This window comes from Pelecanus crispus, chromosome 14 (assembly GCF_030463565.1).
Source record: "Pelecanus crispus isolate bPelCri1 chromosome 14, bPelCri1.pri, whole genome shotgun sequence".
Classification (NCBI taxonomy): domain Eukaryota; kingdom Metazoa; phylum Chordata; class Aves; order Pelecaniformes; family Pelecanidae; genus Pelecanus; species Pelecanus crispus.
The window spans coordinates 1,467,770-1,483,312 of NC_134656.1; the positions used below are offsets into that span (position 1 = coordinate 1,467,770).

At 66.8% G+C, this 15,543-nt stretch overlaps 2 protein-coding genes across 4 annotated transcripts; one reads left to right on the forward strand and one right to left on the reverse strand.

Moving 5' to 3' along the window:
• The first annotated feature begins 913 nt into the window (after positions 1-913).
• SNPH (syntaphilin) lies at positions 914-7,053 on the forward strand. The gene is made up of 5 exons (XM_075721299.1): positions 914-936; positions 2,422-2,541; positions 3,314-3,514; positions 5,095-5,244; positions 5,922-7,053. Exons 1-5 carry the CDS (start codon positions 914-916, stop codon positions 7,051-7,053), a joined length of 1,626 nt encoding a protein of 541 aa, XP_075577414.1.
• Positions 7,054-9,054: 2,001 nt separating this feature from the next.
• Positions 9,055-11,484, reverse strand: SDCBP2 (syndecan binding protein 2). Of its 3 annotated transcripts, none has more exons than XM_075721223.1 (8): positions 11,431-11,484; positions 11,226-11,310; positions 10,882-10,985; positions 10,538-10,699; positions 9,680-9,855; positions 9,443-9,614; positions 9,214-9,305; positions 9,055-9,109 (listed from the first exon to the last, which is right to left on the reverse strand). In XM_075721223.1, exons 1-8 carry the CDS (start codon positions 11,482-11,484, stop codon positions 9,055-9,057), a joined length of 900 nt encoding a protein of 299 aa, XP_075577338.1. The 3 variants fall into 3 exon arrangements, with proteins under 3 accessions (XP_075577338.1, XP_075577336.1, XP_075577337.1); XM_075721221.1 differs by having other exon boundaries at positions 10,882-11,008; positions 11,207-11,310; XM_075721222.1 differs by lacking the exon at positions 11,226-11,310 and having other exon boundaries at positions 10,538-10,666; positions 10,804-11,008; positions 11,402-11,484.
• Positions 11,485-15,543: the final 4,059 nt, after the last annotated feature.

Genomic DNA, 15,543 nt, shown 5'->3' on the forward strand with positions numbered 1-15,543 from the left:
TTCAGCTTCGGTGCTGAGTCTGCCCAACCTGCCTGTCCTTGGCAGCCGGTGGGCACGGTGAGGCTTTTGGGGAGGCTGAAATGGCCCCTTGATTCTTTGGCAATAAAGGCGGTGGCAATTTATTACCAGTGATTGAATTCAAGCTGCCCTGGGGCAGTCCGGCAGTACCTGGCTGGGAGGGGATGCACAGCCCATCACGTTCGTGAGACAGGGACCCGGGCAGGGCGCAGGATGGTGCTCCCCGGGATTTCGGTGCCCGCTGGCAGGCTTTGGCCGGGCTCCCTGCGGCAGCAGCGTGAGGTTGCTCCGAGTTTCTCACCCCCTAAACCTGCCGGCGCTGTGAGAGGCATCGAGCCTCAGCGTGGGCACCAGACAAGTCTGCAGCAGTGGGAGGAGGAGGAGGAGGAGGAACTGAGCTCGCCAGGCGCGAGGCTGAATCCAGGCTTCCGCGCAGAGCGGATGCTGGGGCAGGCACCTGGGGTGCAGTGTGGGGTGCCCGCAGGAGCCCCCAGCGCGGTAGCAGCCCGTGTGCCAGGCACACGCGTGCCGTCTGCGGTGCTGGCACTTGCCTGGTGCTGCATTAACCCCCCGGCGCTGCCGGGGGGAGCAGAGGGACCCCCGAGCAGAGCGGCTTTGCATGCAGGTAACTGCTGCGGACAGGGGAGAGCAGGAGGCAGCGGCGATGCCGGGTACCGCCGGGCTGCCGCCGGCCAGGGCACGGGGCTTGAGGCTGCGAGAGGGCGAGGAGTTAATCCCCATGGTCGCAAATCTCCCTAAAGCCCTGCCCGAGAGCTGCTCGGGGAGCAGCCTGCGGCATGAAAAGGGGGAACGGGGTGGCCCCGCTGCCCAGCTCTGCGGGGCCCCGCAGCCGGAGCCCGGGCTGTGCCGCAGCCCCGCATGGCGCTGCCGGAGGATGCTCCCGCCGGCGCCAGGGCCGCGCTCGGCTCTCGCGCTGGATGCTGATTCACGCTGCTGCATTAGCAAAGCCCGCAGCCGCCGCGCACATTGTCGATTCGGGAGCAGTTATCCGGCAGGACAGAGCTCTGCCTCCCTCTGCTCGGGTCCTTCCCTGGCAAATCCATCCCGGAGGGGAGCAGCAGGACCCCCAGATCCCGGTCGCTGTGTCCCAGGGATGCCGGCATCCCGCCGGCGTGGGACACCGTGCCTGCGGTCTCACCGCGGCTGCACATCGCCGGCTCCTCTGCTCCAGCTCCCTGGGCTCTGCGGTGCCCTGGTTTGGGGATCGGGGAGCGGCGCATCCTGGGCAGCGGAGAGGCCTGGGCTGGCCGCTGTGGGCTTTGAGCGTTAGGCAGGAGGTAGCCTGGAAAAACCAGCCCTGGGGTGGCAAATGCAAAAGGCTGCACAGGGGTGAGCTGGCCATGCTCCCTCCTCCTCTCCTGCCTCCCCCTCTTGCCCCGCTCCTCATGCTCCCCTGGAGCGGGGCCGAGCAGCGCTTAGCGTTTCCGATCATCCATCGATTATCAGCCAGCCAGACCCATCACTCGCATTGCTCTGGGCTGGAGCTGCCAAAATCTGGGACAAATACCGGCATCGTGAATGGGCTCGGGGATAGGGGGGCCCTCACGGTGCCCCCGGCCATCCCCGGCAGCACAGTGGGGCATCGCAGCGGTGCCGTGGGATGCTCGGCGGGACGGATGTGCTGAGCGGCTGCTTTCCGTAGCTGCCCTCCGCCACAGCAGCTCGCATCCCTGCGTGTGCCCGAGGTGCTGCCTCCTCGAGCAGCTCCCGCCCGCTGCTACGAGCTTCTGGATCTGGCCTATTTATTTACAGGAAAATGGGCTCTGTGTTTCCAGAGGGATTAGCTGCTTCTGCCGCATCAGGCAGGGATCTGCTTCCTTACCTGATTTCACTCGCGATTTTGACTTAATTAAGGAAAAGCAGGGGCCCAGCCTGCTGCAGGGCAGAAACTCGGCGAGGTGCGGGGCTGGGTGTCGGAGCCCTTGTCCCATCTCTGCCCCGAATAATGCCACCGCTGCGGGCACCTGCAGCCCTGGGGCAGAGCTCCCTTCCCCGGCAGGGACGGGGACTGGGGTCAGGGGAAAGCTTCTCCCGTGGCTGGAGACAGCCGGGAAGGGCTTTAGACGAGGGGACGGAGCGAGAGCATGTCGTGGGCAGGCGCCCGCTGGGAGGGAAGGGGAGCAGCGCAAGCACGGGCAGGTGCCTTTGCCTTATAAATGGCGAAAGCCCTCATCCTGCGCCCGCAGCGTGCCCTGCCGTGGCAGGACCCCGGGCACGCAGCATCCCTGGGCCGTGGCGGGTGAGCAGGGAGCAGAGCCCAGATGTGCAGGGGATGCAGTCCACATCTGGCCCCATCCAGGTGGCCCCAGGGTCTAAAGTGATGCCCTGGTGCAGGGGCTCACCCCTGTGCCGGCGCGTTTCGTGGCTCCCACCTCACCGGGGTTTCCCTGCCTTCACCTCCTCTCTCTTGCGTTTCACCCGCAGTTCCCCCGTGCCCAGGACCCGCGGCACCGTGGCAATGTCTCTGCCGGGGAGCAGACGCTCGTCCACCGGATCGCGAAGGTGAATATGCTTCGGCCCCTGGGACCTGGCACCGGTGCCCGCCCGGCACTTCTCCTGGCTGGCAGCAGGGAGGGAGCGATCCCCACCTCCACCACGAGCTGCCACTTCGCAGCACGAACCCCCAGCCCGGCTTTTGGGGGGGTTGCATGTCGCTGCCCCCTGCACAGCACTTGCCGTCCGTGCATGCAGCCCCCCGAGTGCTGCACCCCCCCTGTCTCTGTCCGTCTCTGCCGTAGCCGGGACAAAGCCGTCTGTCCATCCAGGCAAAGGCAGGTCCTGGCCCTGGGCAGCGGCACGGGGCCGCTGGGGTTGGGGTGGTGAAGCTAGGAGGTGTGTCAGCCCTTGAAAAGCCTCTCCTTGAGCTGTAGTGATAAAGAGCAAGAGGGAAAAAAGAGGGAAAAAAACATTTATTCCCCCCCAAAATGTCTCCATGACCTGGGCTGCCATTATTTAGGAACTGGCTGCCCCCGGCAGCATGGGCAGAGAGAAAAGGCGGATCTGCCCACGTGTGGGTGCTGACCGGGCAGCGGGGTGGCTCGAGCTCTGCCGGGGCCACGCTCCCAAGCGGCTCCCGAGGGGCTCCCGGTCCCCGGGGTGCAGGGATGCCATGCCGGCATCCGAGGGATGCCACGCCGGGGGCAGGGAGCGGGTGGGCAGCCCCCCCCCCCCACCCCAGCCCTGCCTTTGCACCGTCGCCGTGTCCACGCCATTTTGATCCCTGCTGTTTGTTTTGTCCTTTTGTCTTGTGTGTTCTCGGTGTGGTGGTTGGCAGTCGCGGGGTTTATGGACGGAGTGGCTTTGCCTCCTTCTTTAAGTCTTCAGCGCCCTCAGCCACTCGGCCTGAGACACAGCCTCTTCTCCCTGCCTCCAGGCGCCCCTCGCCCCCCGGGAGGGACACCTACGGCACCTCCTCGCTGAGCAGCAGCAGCAATTCTGGCTCCTGCAAGGGCAGCGACAGCAGCCCCACCCCAAGGTAACCCATCGCCCGTGGCCCCAGGGCGGCTGCCGGGTGCCCCCCGGGCAGGGGGGAGCAGCACCCGTGCTGCCGGTGCCGGTTCCCCGGCGAGGACAGGAGCGCAGGGGCCGGCGGAGCGAGGCTGTGAGTTTGGCAGCTGGGGGAGCCGGAGCCGGCGGAGCTGCTGGTGTGTCTCACAGGGACCCCCACCATCTTCCTCCAAACCTCTCCGCCGCCGTTGTTGTGTCTTCTCCCTCCCCGTCCCCCCGCCTGCCAACCTGGTGCCCTGTCCCCTCCCGTCCTGCCGTGGCTGTGGCTTGCACGCTGCACGCGTCCCTCCTCCGCTCCTGCACCCCGAGGAGCACCCTGGGTCCTTCGGGACCAAGGGCACGGTGGACAAGAGCTTCGTTTCCATCCCCTCGTGCTGCCCGGCGGAGGTCCAGCGAGAGCGGGCGGCAGCCTGGCTTCTCAGTGGGGAGCTCCCGGTGTGCTCGGGGCATAAACCCAGCCGGGCACCGACCTGCGGGACGGGCACCAGCCCCAGCATTGCGGGCACAGCAGCCTGCGCCTGCATTTTGGGCCATCCAGGCTGGGCTCCTCCTGCCTGTCCCCAGTCACCTCCCAGCTCCCAGAGGTGGCATCAAATCTGGGAGGATACGAGGGGCCCGAGGCTAACCTGGGAACAGAGCCCGTGCACGCCGCAGCAGGGAGCAGTGGCCGTCCTGCTGCCACAGGGCGTTTGCCAGGCTGCGGTCCTGCCTGGCTGCTCCTAACGTGATGCTTCTGTCTCTGGCCGGAGCCTGCTGGTGCTGCTGGTGCTGCTGGGCTGCCTGCCAGCACGCATGGGGGTTTTGGGCTGCCCTGCTGCCATGCACGGAGAGTTCCCACCACCCTGCTGCGATGCACAGGGGGTTTTGGTCCACCCTGCTGCAGCGCAGGAGCGTCTGGTGCTGCGCGCAGCTCGCTGCGAGCCTCCCAGCCCAGACGTGCAGCCCTGTCCCCAGTCAGCCCCTGCTCTCCACGCTGCCCTGGGCTTTGGGCCAGAGACATCACCTCATCCGTCCCGGTGGCGGCACGAGGAGGGTCTGGACGTGCCGCTGTCCCAGCCCGGAGCAGATGCCGGATGCCCCAGCTTGCTCTCCATGGGCAGGACAGCTGCCAGCTCCAGACCTGCTCCAGCCTGATGCCTCCCATTACACATCTTCCAACTCCATCTCTGATGGGGCTGATCCCACCTTGGGTTCTCCATCTGCATCTGCCATTCCCCAGAAAGCTCGCTTTGGGCACACGGAGACCTCGGTGCCTGCCTGCTTCCAGCTCTGCTCATGCACCCATTGCCCTGGCGAAGCCTGCAGCTCCGCAGAGGGCTCGGCGGCCACCAGCAGCACCAGCGGGTTTGGGAGCTGCACCCACCCTCCTGCCAGTGGCACAGCACCCCGAGACACCCACTCTGCCCCTCCCGCCCACGGGGCTCCTTTGGGGTGTGCTACGGGGCTGCACGCCCTGCGCCCCGAGAGGAGGCAGCTCCCTTGGGGTCCCTCTGCCGAGCCCACACCAGTGCCAGCACCGGCGGGTGGGTGACGGCCATGTCCCCGCAGGCGCTCGGCCAAGTACAACCTCTGCAGCGACAACCATGGGATCAAGCCGCCAACGCCGGAGCAGTACCTGACACCCCTGCAGCAGAAGGAGGTCTGCATCAGGCACCTGAAAGCTCGCCTGAAGGACACGCAGGAGCGGCTGCAGGACAGGTAGGCGCAGGGGCAGCGGCCGCAGACCCACCCCCAGCACGGGAGCCACCGGGAAGGGTCCCGGCACCAGCCATCACCACCCATGGTGGCAGATCCTGTATGGGACTGGTCCTTCTGGGTGCTCTTGGTTCCCAGCGCCGCGTCTTGTCCTTGGGCTTGTGCCCCGGCACCGGGTTCACGGCTTTGCAGCGGTGCTGCAGGCGCACGGGCATCTGGCATTGCTGCCCGTCCAACCGGGGAGCTGCGGATTCGGGGGCCGTGGAGCCTGTACGTCCCACCCGCGGTGGCTGCGCCCTCCCCTGCGGCCCCGGTTAAGTCTTTGCCACGCTTTTTCTGAATTTCAGCGTCAGAGTGGCTAATCCCCATCTGCTCCTCTCGGGCTTAGGCGCGTCCTCACCGGCGTGCCAGCTGCTACGCACCCACCCGGGGCACCTGCCCGTCCCCACGCAGCCCTGGGCTCTGCATCCCCTCCAGGAAGGGGCTGAGCATCCCTCCCGAGGGTCCCTGAGCATCCCTCCCGAGGGTCCCCGAGCATCCCTCCCGAGGGTTCCCAAGCTGGGTCCCAGCTGCGGGTGTTGCTGGGTGATCTGGCTCCAGCTCAGTGCCGGGCACGTGAGGACGGGGCTGGCCCCGCAGCCCCCTCAGCGCCGCGGCGGTGCCCTCCCCATCTCTCGCAGGGATGCTGAGATTGAGGACCTGAAGACGCAGCTCTCGCGGATGCAGGAGGACTGGATCGAGGAGGAGTGCCATCGCGTGGAAGCCCAGCTGGCACTGAAGGAAGCCCGCAAGGAGATCAAGCAGCTGAAGCAGGTCATCGACACGGTGAAGAACAACCTGCTGGAGAAGGACAAGGGGCTCCAGAAGTATTTCGTGGACATCAACATCCAGAACAAGAAGCTGGAGACGCTGCTGCACAGCATGGAGGTGGCACAGAACGGGGCGCTGAAGGAGGAGGGGGCCGGCGAGTCGGCCGGGGGGTCCCCAGCCCGTTCCCTCACCCGCAGCTCCACCTACACCAAGCTGAGCGACCAGGGGGCCGGGGACCGCAACGTGGGGGGCTCGCAGACCATCTCGCTGGACGAGGGGGCCGACAGCGGCTTCGTGGGGGCGGAGGAGGCTCCCGGCCATACGGACCCGCTGGACGGGGGGAGCGAGCCCGGCGCCCGCCTGCCCCCCAGCTCCACCTATGAGAAGCTGCTGGGGCTGCGGGGCAGCGTGGAGGCCGGCGTGCAGGCCAGCTGCATGCAGGAGCGGGCCATCCAGACGGACTTCGTGCCCTGCCAGCCCGACCTGGACACCATCCTGGAGAAGGTGATGAAGTCCCAGGCTTGCAGCTTAGGCAGCCCCACCTCGGCCTGGGTCTCCGAAATGGAAGACATGGTGCCCGGCCCCGAGCTCTCCAACCCTGCCGGGGCCACGGACCTGCTGGTGGCCGAGCCCGACGCCGCGACAGCGGGCGCGGGGGCCGAGGCGGGTGCCCCCTGCAACCCGGCGGTGCGGCAGCCCCCCGGCGCCAGCCCCTCCGTGGCCATCGCCTGCGCGGTGGAGGAGGAGCCGGCGGAGGCGAGCGGCTGCGAGGCCGTCCCCTCCAAGAGCTACTGGAGCCGTCACTTCATCGTGGATCTGCTGGCGGTGGTGGTGCCGGCGGTGCCCACGGTGGCCTGGCTGTGCCGCTCGCAGCGCCGGCAGGGCCAGCCCATCTACAACATCAGCTCGCTGCTGCGGGGCTGCTGCACCGTCGCCCTCCACTCCATCCGCAGGATGGGCTGTCGCCCCGTTGCCAGCCCTGGGGGCAGCACCCAGCCCTGACCCCCCCCCCCCAAGACCCCCCCCCCACCCACCCGCACGGGCCCGACCGCTGATTGTAAAGCCCCGGCGTGGCCCCGCTCACCCGGGGTCCTTCATCGGCTCCAGCAGCCCCGGGAGGGGGTGGGAAGGGGCAAGGGGGGGGGGTCCGTGGGGGCATGCTGTGTCCCCCCACCAGCCCCTTTATCCTGGAGGAGGGACAGGACCGTCGCTGGAGGAGCGGGGCCACGCGGCGATGCGGGACGTGGCACCAAGCCGCACGCCGTGACCCCCCCCAACTGATGGACGCCCCTGCGCCTTCGGCTGGGGTGGGGGGCTGCACCCCACTGGGTGGGCTCGCCCTTCATTGCACACGCTTTTCAGCTGGCCTGGCCCTGGCCGGCGCTGGCGAGGAGCCGCCCGGCAGCGGGAAGAGCCGGGGGGGGCCGCAGTGGGACCCCCTCCCTGGGTGCGTTTCTTGCTCCAGGTGCAGGTTGCACCAAAACAGCAGAGTCCGGCTGCAGGCGGGAGGATGGCAGGAACCCGCCCCGACACAGGGACCAGCTCTGGACCAGTTTGGGAGGTGGTGGGAGCCCGCAGTGCGCCTTCGCCCCCGCCTGCCAACCCACCGCCGTGTGCGTCCTCCGGCCGTTCTTCGAGCCGCCCAGCACCGGGAGATGTCTGCCCGCGCCGGGATGGAACCGGGCCGCGGCTCCCGTGCCGCCGAGCAGCCCCCGGGGAAGCCTCCGTCCCTCCCTCCCTTTGCTTTGCACTATATTCACTTTGGTTTTTTGGGTACAGACTGAAGCCCTGCTGTTGGCAGAGGCAGCGGCGAGAACCTCCAGCCCTGGCTCTGGCCGCCGTGGCGCGGGACCAGGGGCTCTTGCGGTTTTGGCAGCGGTGATGCCGGTGACGCTGCCCAGTGCCGGAGCTCAAGGATGCCTGTGCTGGGAGGCAGCGAGGGAGTGCGGGCAGAGCCGAGCACTTTTGCCTGCCCAGCCAAATCCCCGCTTTGCTGGCGGCCTCCAGAAAAATGCCTTTTTTTTTTTTTTTTGGAAAAGCAAAGACAGCAAGGATTGCTCAGCAGGGGCCGGTGAGGCGCGAGACTTGGGGCTCCCCCAGGCACGCAGCACTCCCACCCCACGAATGTCTGTGGCTTCTTCGTGACTTGAACTAACGGTGTTTTGCCCCCAACCCTGCTCCACCGCCCGTGGGTGCTGCCGGCCGGGCACCCTGGAGCCGGCGATGCTCCACGCGTTGGCATCCACCGCTCCCCGTGCGGGCACACGCCGCGTCCCGCATCCCCCGCGCTTCCCTGCATCCCGCGGCTGGGGCACGGGGCAGCGGCTCTGCCCGCGCCGGGGGGTGGTAGGGGCAGCGGCACCGGGTGCGGTATTTGGGGAGAATGGGTGGCGAGGCAGCCGGGGCGGCCGATGTAAGCGGAGCTAGGATATACACCTCTCGTGCAATGTATTTGTGGATCTGTGTACACGTCTGTTAGACTATCCAAAGCTTTGCCAAGAAATAAATGTAACGATTATATTTGAAAGACAAATCTATATAATATATTTTTTAAATACAGAACTGAAAAAGCTGTAACCCCCACCCCCCCTTTTCTTGTTTCCCCTGTCCTGTACTCGCTGTCCATGGTGGATGTAATAAACGTCGCTGGGTCTGTGTCTGCTTTGGCTGGAGCCGGCCTTTGGCGTCTGCCCCGAGGGGGGCTGGCCCGAGCAGGGACACAGGGACCCCCGGACAGGGGGAGGCCCGTGCCCCGTCCCTGCTGCTGAGAGAGAGGAGAGGGCAGGGGGGACGTGGGGGACATCACAGGCTGGCGGTCCCCCTGCGCCGCCCTGCAGCCGCCAGCCTCCGTAGGGATGAGGGGTTTTGTGCTAAAACTGCTGCTTTTGGGGATGCTGCGGGGGGTACCTTCAGCGGCCCCTCCGAGCTTCCAGGAGCGCGCGCAGTCTTGGCCGCAGGGGCTGCCCACGCCGGCGTCGGCCCCCCGGGATGGCAGCGCCGGCATCAGAGGTCGGGGATGGAGTGGTCCATGGCCGATTTCACCAGCCCCGCCGAGAGCCTGGGTACAGGGATGGGTGCTCAGGGGGGGAGCCCAGGGAGCCCCTTGGGGGTCCCTTGGGGGACCCTGCCACGGCAGGGTGGGGGTGGGCCCCGCGGTCTCACCGTTTGACCATGTGCTCGTAGATGACGGTGGGGATGATGGTCAGCGTGACCACGTTCCCAGCCCCTGCCAGCACCTCTGTGAGCTGCTTATCCTGCAGGAGAGAGCGGGTGGGTGCTGTGGGGTGTCCAGCTCTGCCCCCCGTCCCGCGGCCGCTCCGTACGGCTCCCCTGGCCGGATCCTGGGCACCCTTGGGCGCGTTTTGCAGTGCCGGTTGCGCGCAGCCCCTACCTTCATGCCGATGACGTTCTGGCCGTTCACCTCGCAGATGTAGTGGTGGGTGAGGAGGCCGTTGCGGGCGGCAGAGCTGTCCTTGGCCAGCGACACGATTTTCCCCTTCTTGATCACGACGCCGATGTGGCCGGTGCTGTCCTTGTGCAAGGTGACGGTACGCTGGAAAGGCCTGCGGGGAGAACGTGGTCAGCACCGGCGCCACTGCCGGCATCGCCTGCCCGTCCGCCTGCTCACCTGTCCCGCACCACCATGACTATTTTCTCCGGGGACGCCTTCTTCAGTGCCCGCTGTGCCTTGTCACTGCTCCAGCCTGTGCAGTTTTTGCCGTCGATCTGCAGGATCTGGTCACCGAAGCGCAGCCCCACCAGCGCTGCGGGCGAGTTGGCCTTCACCAGCTGCACAAAGATGCCCTGGGGACACGCGGGGAGCAATGACATGGGGACTGGGCAGCCGTGCCATGCCACGTACCATGCTATACCACGCCACGCTGTGCCATGCTGCACCACGCCGTGCCATGGCATGTAGCACCCTCCTGTGCTGCACCATGCCGTGCCATGGCACGCTGCACCCTCCTGTGCTGCACCACACTGTGCCATGGCACGTAGCACCCTCCTGCGCTGCACCACGCCGTGCCATGGCACGCTGCACCCTCCCGTGCCGCACCACGCCGTGCCATGGCACGCTGCACCCTCCTGCGCTGCACCATGCCGTGCCATGGCATGCTGCACCCTCCCGTGCTGCACCATGCCGTGCCATGGCACGTAGCACCCTCCCGTGCTGCACCACGCTGTGCCATGGCACACTGCACCCTCCCGTGCCGCACCACGCCGTGCCATGGCACGCTGCACCCTCCCGTGCTGCACCGTGGCATGCTATGCCATCTAATGCCACACGTTGCCATGCCACGACGCGCCGTGCCATGTCACCCTGCACTGTATTGTCACATGCTGTGCCCTACCCTGAAACGTCATGGCATGCTGCACCGTGCCCTGCCGCGCCGCACCTTGCAACGCCGCGGTGCGCCGCGCCGTGCCGTGCCACACCGCCCCGTGCCAGGCCGTGCACGGCCCCGTGCCAGCCCAGCCCCCTCACCTGGTCAACGTTTTTCAGCTGCAGCCCTGTCTTGCCCCGCTCGTCCTTGCAGAGGTGGATCTCCCGCACGCCCTGCTTGATCTCTGCCCGGCGCAGCCCCACGTTGTTCCCGCTCAAGGGGGCGACCAGCTGGCCCGGGGGGGGCCCGGCGGGGGTCAGCGCCTGCCACGGAGCAGGGGGTCAGCGGGCGCACGGGGCCCTGCGCACATCAGCCCTCGGGGGGATGCTGCACCCCTTCCTTGGGCAGGATGCGGCCCCGGAGGGACCCCCCCCACCATCAGCAGCAACGCTGCGGCATGGGGGAGAGCCCTGCGCAGGCGAGAGCCGCCAGCCCGGACACCTACGGTGCTGTCTTCCGGGAGCAGGTTCTTCTGGATCTCTTCGCTGGAGAGAGCGAGCCCCATGTAGTTCTCCAGCTCAGCCAGGTTGGGGTACAGCATGGGTGGCGCTGCGGGACACACCGAGGGTGGCCTCAGCTCGCGGGGTCCCCAACCCCCAGCCCCCCGGGATCATGCGCCAGCAACCGGCACAAAGGACACGGCAAGGGATGGGCCAGGGGAAAGAAACCCCTAAATCCCATTCCCTACCCATGCGCCGAGCTGGGGGGATCTCAGCTGAGCCCCCCACCACAGTGAGCATCAATCCCCTGCCCCCAGGCAGCCCCTCGACAGGGAAGGCTGATCACAACCTGAGTTATCGGCGTCCGAGACGAGCTTCGGCTTCTCCGTCACCACCGTCGTGGCAGGGGTCCTCACCCCAGCAGCTGCCTGTGCCTGCCAAGAGACGGGGTTTGCTCCAGGCTGTGCCCCCCAGCCCTGGGGACTCTGCGCGGGTGGGACCCCCCAGGGACCCACCGGGGTCTGCTCAGCCCCCCATAACGCCGCTGCGCTGACCTGCAAGATCTGGTGGCCCTTCATGTCTTCCAGGGAGGGGTAGAGTGTTGCCATCGCTGCTGCTGCCACGGCCGTGCCTGGGGACAGGGTGGTTCAGGGACAGGGACGGTTCAGGATGCTCCGCCAGCATCCCTCCCAGCCCTCGTGCCTGGCTCGGTGTGCCGGAGACGGGCTGTCACCGGGGCCTCCGGCGTGACTCAGGGCTGTGTCACCGGGGCCACTGCCTCCACCACTTCCCGGCTGCTGGGGCACGGGCGGCTGCGTGCCGGGCACCCCGGGCATCGCTTGGCTGGCGGCAGATCCCGCTCCCTGCCTCTCTGGTGGGGCCATTCCAGCATCGCCCAGACGTGGGAGCGGGATGTCCCGTGGGAACAGCCCCTCCGACTGCTCCTCGCTGCCTTTAAACCCCCACCAGTCCCCTCCGTCCCCCAACGCACCCCGCGTTGCGCCCATGGCCAAGCCGTGCCGCCCGCCCACCGTGTGCCCCGAAACGCATCGCCCAAATTTCAGGGCACGGGCCAAATCCAGACACAGCTCTGAGCCCTGTGGGAAGCGGGCAGGATCCCGCATGCAGCCCGGGGACCACAGCATCCCGGGGACCACAGCATCCCCCCCACCCCGCATCAGTGTCCCTGGGTGGGTGAAACCCCCAGCCCCCAGCCCCAGCTCCCCCGGACTCACCTGCCAACAGCTCCCGGTTCCTGCGTGCCGCCCGCTGCCGGGCCCCGGGGCTTTTATAGCCGTGCCCAGCCCAGGGAGGGGCCAGGCAGCCTCAGCTGACTGCCACCCCCGCCAGGTAGGGCACAGGTGAGGAAGAGGAAGGTGAAGCCAAAGCTGCACAGGGTCCTGGCACCGCTGGGACGGGGATGGGGACAGGGATGGGGATGGCTTTCCGTGGGTTCGGGCATCCTGGGGGAGCAGGGATGGGGCTGTGCTCCCACCCAGTGGTGGCCCCCCCCTCCCCCTGCATCGCCACCCCCGGGTGCCACCGCTCCCAGCACTCAGCCCGGCCCCACCATGGCCCTTACGCCGCTGCAGCTTGGTGCCCCAGATCGGGGACCGAGGGTGCTGCCAGCGGGGGCGAAGCGGGGTGCCCCGCCATGAGCAGCCCTGCGTGGGCGGCCGGCTCCTGCTGACACCTTGCTGCCCCGGCGCGTGGGGCTGACGCGGCCGTGACGGGGACGCCGTGTCCCGCACCCTTCCAGCTGTCACCGCCGGCCCCAGGGCACACGCCAGGCGTGACGGCCCCCGTGGGATTCCTGCGCCGTAGGTGGAAAAACTGAGCGAGCGCAGAGCTCGCCTGAGGCAGGGCACGGGGCGAACCCGGGCATCCCGCTGCCATGGGACATTGCTGCGTCACCCAGGGATCCAGCCTTCCAGCACCCGCCTGCGACATCCCGCTGCCGGCACCGGGGATGCCACCGGCTGCCGTGTCCCCAGGAGCCAGGCAGCGGGGTCCTGCGGGCACCCAGCTGGGCCCCGAGCCGGTGGCACCAGCCCAGGACCCGATGGGCACAGGGCCAGCCCCGCCGCGGAGCGGCGGCCGGGCACGTCCCAGCTCCCTGCGCCTCCGCTCCTGCATGCCAGGCCAGGAGGAAGCGTTTTATTTACTGGTGTTATTTTTAGCCCGACAGCGCCCAGCTGCCTCAGCCAGCCCGGGACGAGCGCAGCTCGACCGCTGATAAACATGGCCAGGAGCAGGGTCAGGGAGGAGATGTCCTCCAGCAGCCAGAGAAGGACGGTTCCCGGGGGTCTGTGCCTGCCCCGAAACCCTCATCCCCGCCGAACCGGGGCTGCAAGGACCCACACCCCATCTGCACCCATGGGTGCTGTGGGAGCCGCAGACGGGGGCCCGAGGGTGTCGGGCTCCCCCCCGGCTCCTTCCAGCATCCCGCCAGCCCTGACTTATCTCCAGCCAGAAGCCGCGGCACTGCCTGGCGACGGTTAATAATTAAAGCAAGAAGCGTTGCAGGAAGAGAAACCCAAGCTCACCTTGAGTTTCCGCCTAGAAGTGGTTGCGGCAAAGGGCAGAGCGTGACGCCGGTGCCCCAGCAGCTCCCCGCTCTGCTTAATTGAGCAGCAATTAATGGTAGTGCTAATACCTGCAGCAATGTGCTAATATCTGCACAGCGTGGCCCCGATCCCGCACGACCCTGTGCAAGGATCGGTGTTCCCAAATGGGGTGCCGGAGGAGCCAGCCCAGAACCCCACAGCTGCCGTTCCCCCCAGACCCCCCATTAAATGCAAACTTTGCTCCCAACAAACCTGCTCAGGAGCCAGGACTCGACACGGTATCGATCACAGCCACGGTATCGATCACAGCCACGGTATCGATCGTGACAAACGGAGCAAAGGCCGTTTGCAGAGGAGCCAGGTGCCGGTACACAGCGGTGCCCGAGCAGCGCCTGCGCCGTGAGCCACGCAACGTCCGCCGGCGGCAAACGCCCGAGCTGCAGCGGCAAAGAGCAGAAGCAGGGGGCTCAGGGCACGGGATCACTATGAAAGGCACGGAAAAAAAAGAGGCTTTTCAGGCCCATGGTGATCTGGCCTGCAAATGCCAGCTGCTGGATGTGCCACCTCACAAGTTGCAACGTCCAGCCTCCAAAAAGGATGGAAATAAATGAGAGAGAGATGGATCCGCTTCTCCAGAGCGGGAGGGACCCTGGGAGCACAGCTCCATCTGCCCTTCGCGCTCCCAGCCCAGGCTGAGTCACAGGCGCAACGGCGAGAGGCTGCGAGGGCAACGCTTAAAAGGTTACGGTAAGGCAATTAATTACGCATATTCCAGTAGGCCACCAACACCTTCCTGCGGAGCCCAGCGAGCCCCAGGCGTCCCTCTGCGCTCCCAGGGCCGAGCACCCTAAGCCTCACCCCAAAGCAAGGCAGCACGGCCAGAGGCCGGCCGTTCCTGCTGCCACAGCACCTCACAAGCCCGGCACGGCACCCTGGCATGGCACCCACAGCACCCCGTGAGCCCGAAACAGCACCCACAGCACCCTGTGAGCCCGAAACAGCACCCTGTGAGCCCGAAACAGCACCCACAGCACCCCATGAGCCCAGCACAGCACCCACAGCACCCAGTGAGCCTGGCACGGCACCCTGGCACGGCACCCACAGCACCCCGTGAGCCCAAAACAGCATCCTGTGAGCCCGAAACAGCACCCACAGCACCCCATGAGCCCGGAACAGCACCCTATGAGCCCAGCACAGCACCCACAGCACCCAGTGAGCCCGGCACCCACAGAACCCTGTGAGCCCGAAACAGCACCCACAGCACCCCATGAGCCCGGCACAGCACCCACAGCACCCAGTGAGCCCAGCACAGCACCCACAGCACCCAGTGAGCCCAGCACAGCACCCACTGTGCCGAGCGACAGACAGGCAAGGGAAAAACCTCCAAGACACAGGGTTGAGAAAAGCCAGCATAAAGCGTTTTTATTGCAATAATAAAACTTGATACCTTTATGCGGTGGAGAAGGAAGTGAACGGCGGCAATTTCTCTTACCAAATCACTAGGCAGGGCGGAGGGAGGGGGCAGAGGACGGCAGCGGGGAAGCTATGCATCGTATGAGACCAGACAAGCGGCGATGACCAGCATCAGGTGTCAGGAGAGAACGGTCAGGTGTGCTCCGACCGGGGACAACGGGGGTCTGATGTTTCCTTTCCAGGGGGGAGAGGGGGGACGGGGGCATTTTCTGTGAGCTGACTCCCCACCAGCCCCGTCACCTCCCCTGTAGACAGCACCTTCCGTTTGCCTGCTGTTTTCCTTTTTTTTCTTTAACGAAAGCTCAATGTAAGCTACTGAATTTTCAGGGTGTGGTGGAGCTCTGATGGAAACCCATCTCCACAAAAATCCAAAAGCGGGCTGGGGGGAAGGAAGGAAGGCCCACCGTGAGATGGCAGAGTGAAGCAGGGGCAGAGCAGCCCCCCTTCCCGGGAGCAAACCCACGGTGCCTGCAGCGATGCTGCGCCCTCCCCGGGGAGCCGGTAAAGGACGCGCTGCTCCCTCGCTGCCCCGGTTCCAGGCAGGGTACCTACACACAATCCTAGCGCTACTTTGCTCTCCGCATCCGTTCAGCCTCGACAGCCTCACTCTGCTATGGCTTTTGCAGC

What these genes read in the sequence shown, in the direction of transcription:
- SNPH (XM_075721299.1), top strand. Translation starts at nt 914, where the DNA reads ATGCTCCCGCCGGCGCCAGGGCC. An exon ending in CTCCCGCCGGCGCCAGGGCC is followed by an intron (nt 937 to 2,421) that starts GCGCTCGGCTCT and finishes ACCTCACCGGGG; the next exon opens with TTTCCCTGCCTTCACCTCCT. An exon ending in GACAGCAGCCCCACCCCAAG is followed by an intron (nt 3,515 to 5,094) that starts GTAACCCATCGC and finishes ATGTCCCCGCAG; the next exon opens with GCGCTCGGCCAAGTACAACC.
- SDCBP2 (XM_075721221.1), bottom strand. Translation starts at nt 11,484, where the DNA reads ATGGCAACACTCTACCCCTCCCTGGAAGACATGAAGGGCCACCAGATC. An exon ending in AGCTGAAAAACGTTGACCAG is followed by an intron (nt 9,856 to 10,537) that starts GTGAGGGGGCTG and finishes GCGTGTCCCCAG; the next exon opens with GGCATCTTTGTGCAGCTGGT. An exon ending in AGAACGTCATCGGCATGAAG is followed by an intron (nt 9,306 to 9,442) that starts GTAGGGGCTGCG and finishes TCTCTCCTGCAG; the next exon opens with GATAAGCAGCTCACAGAGGT.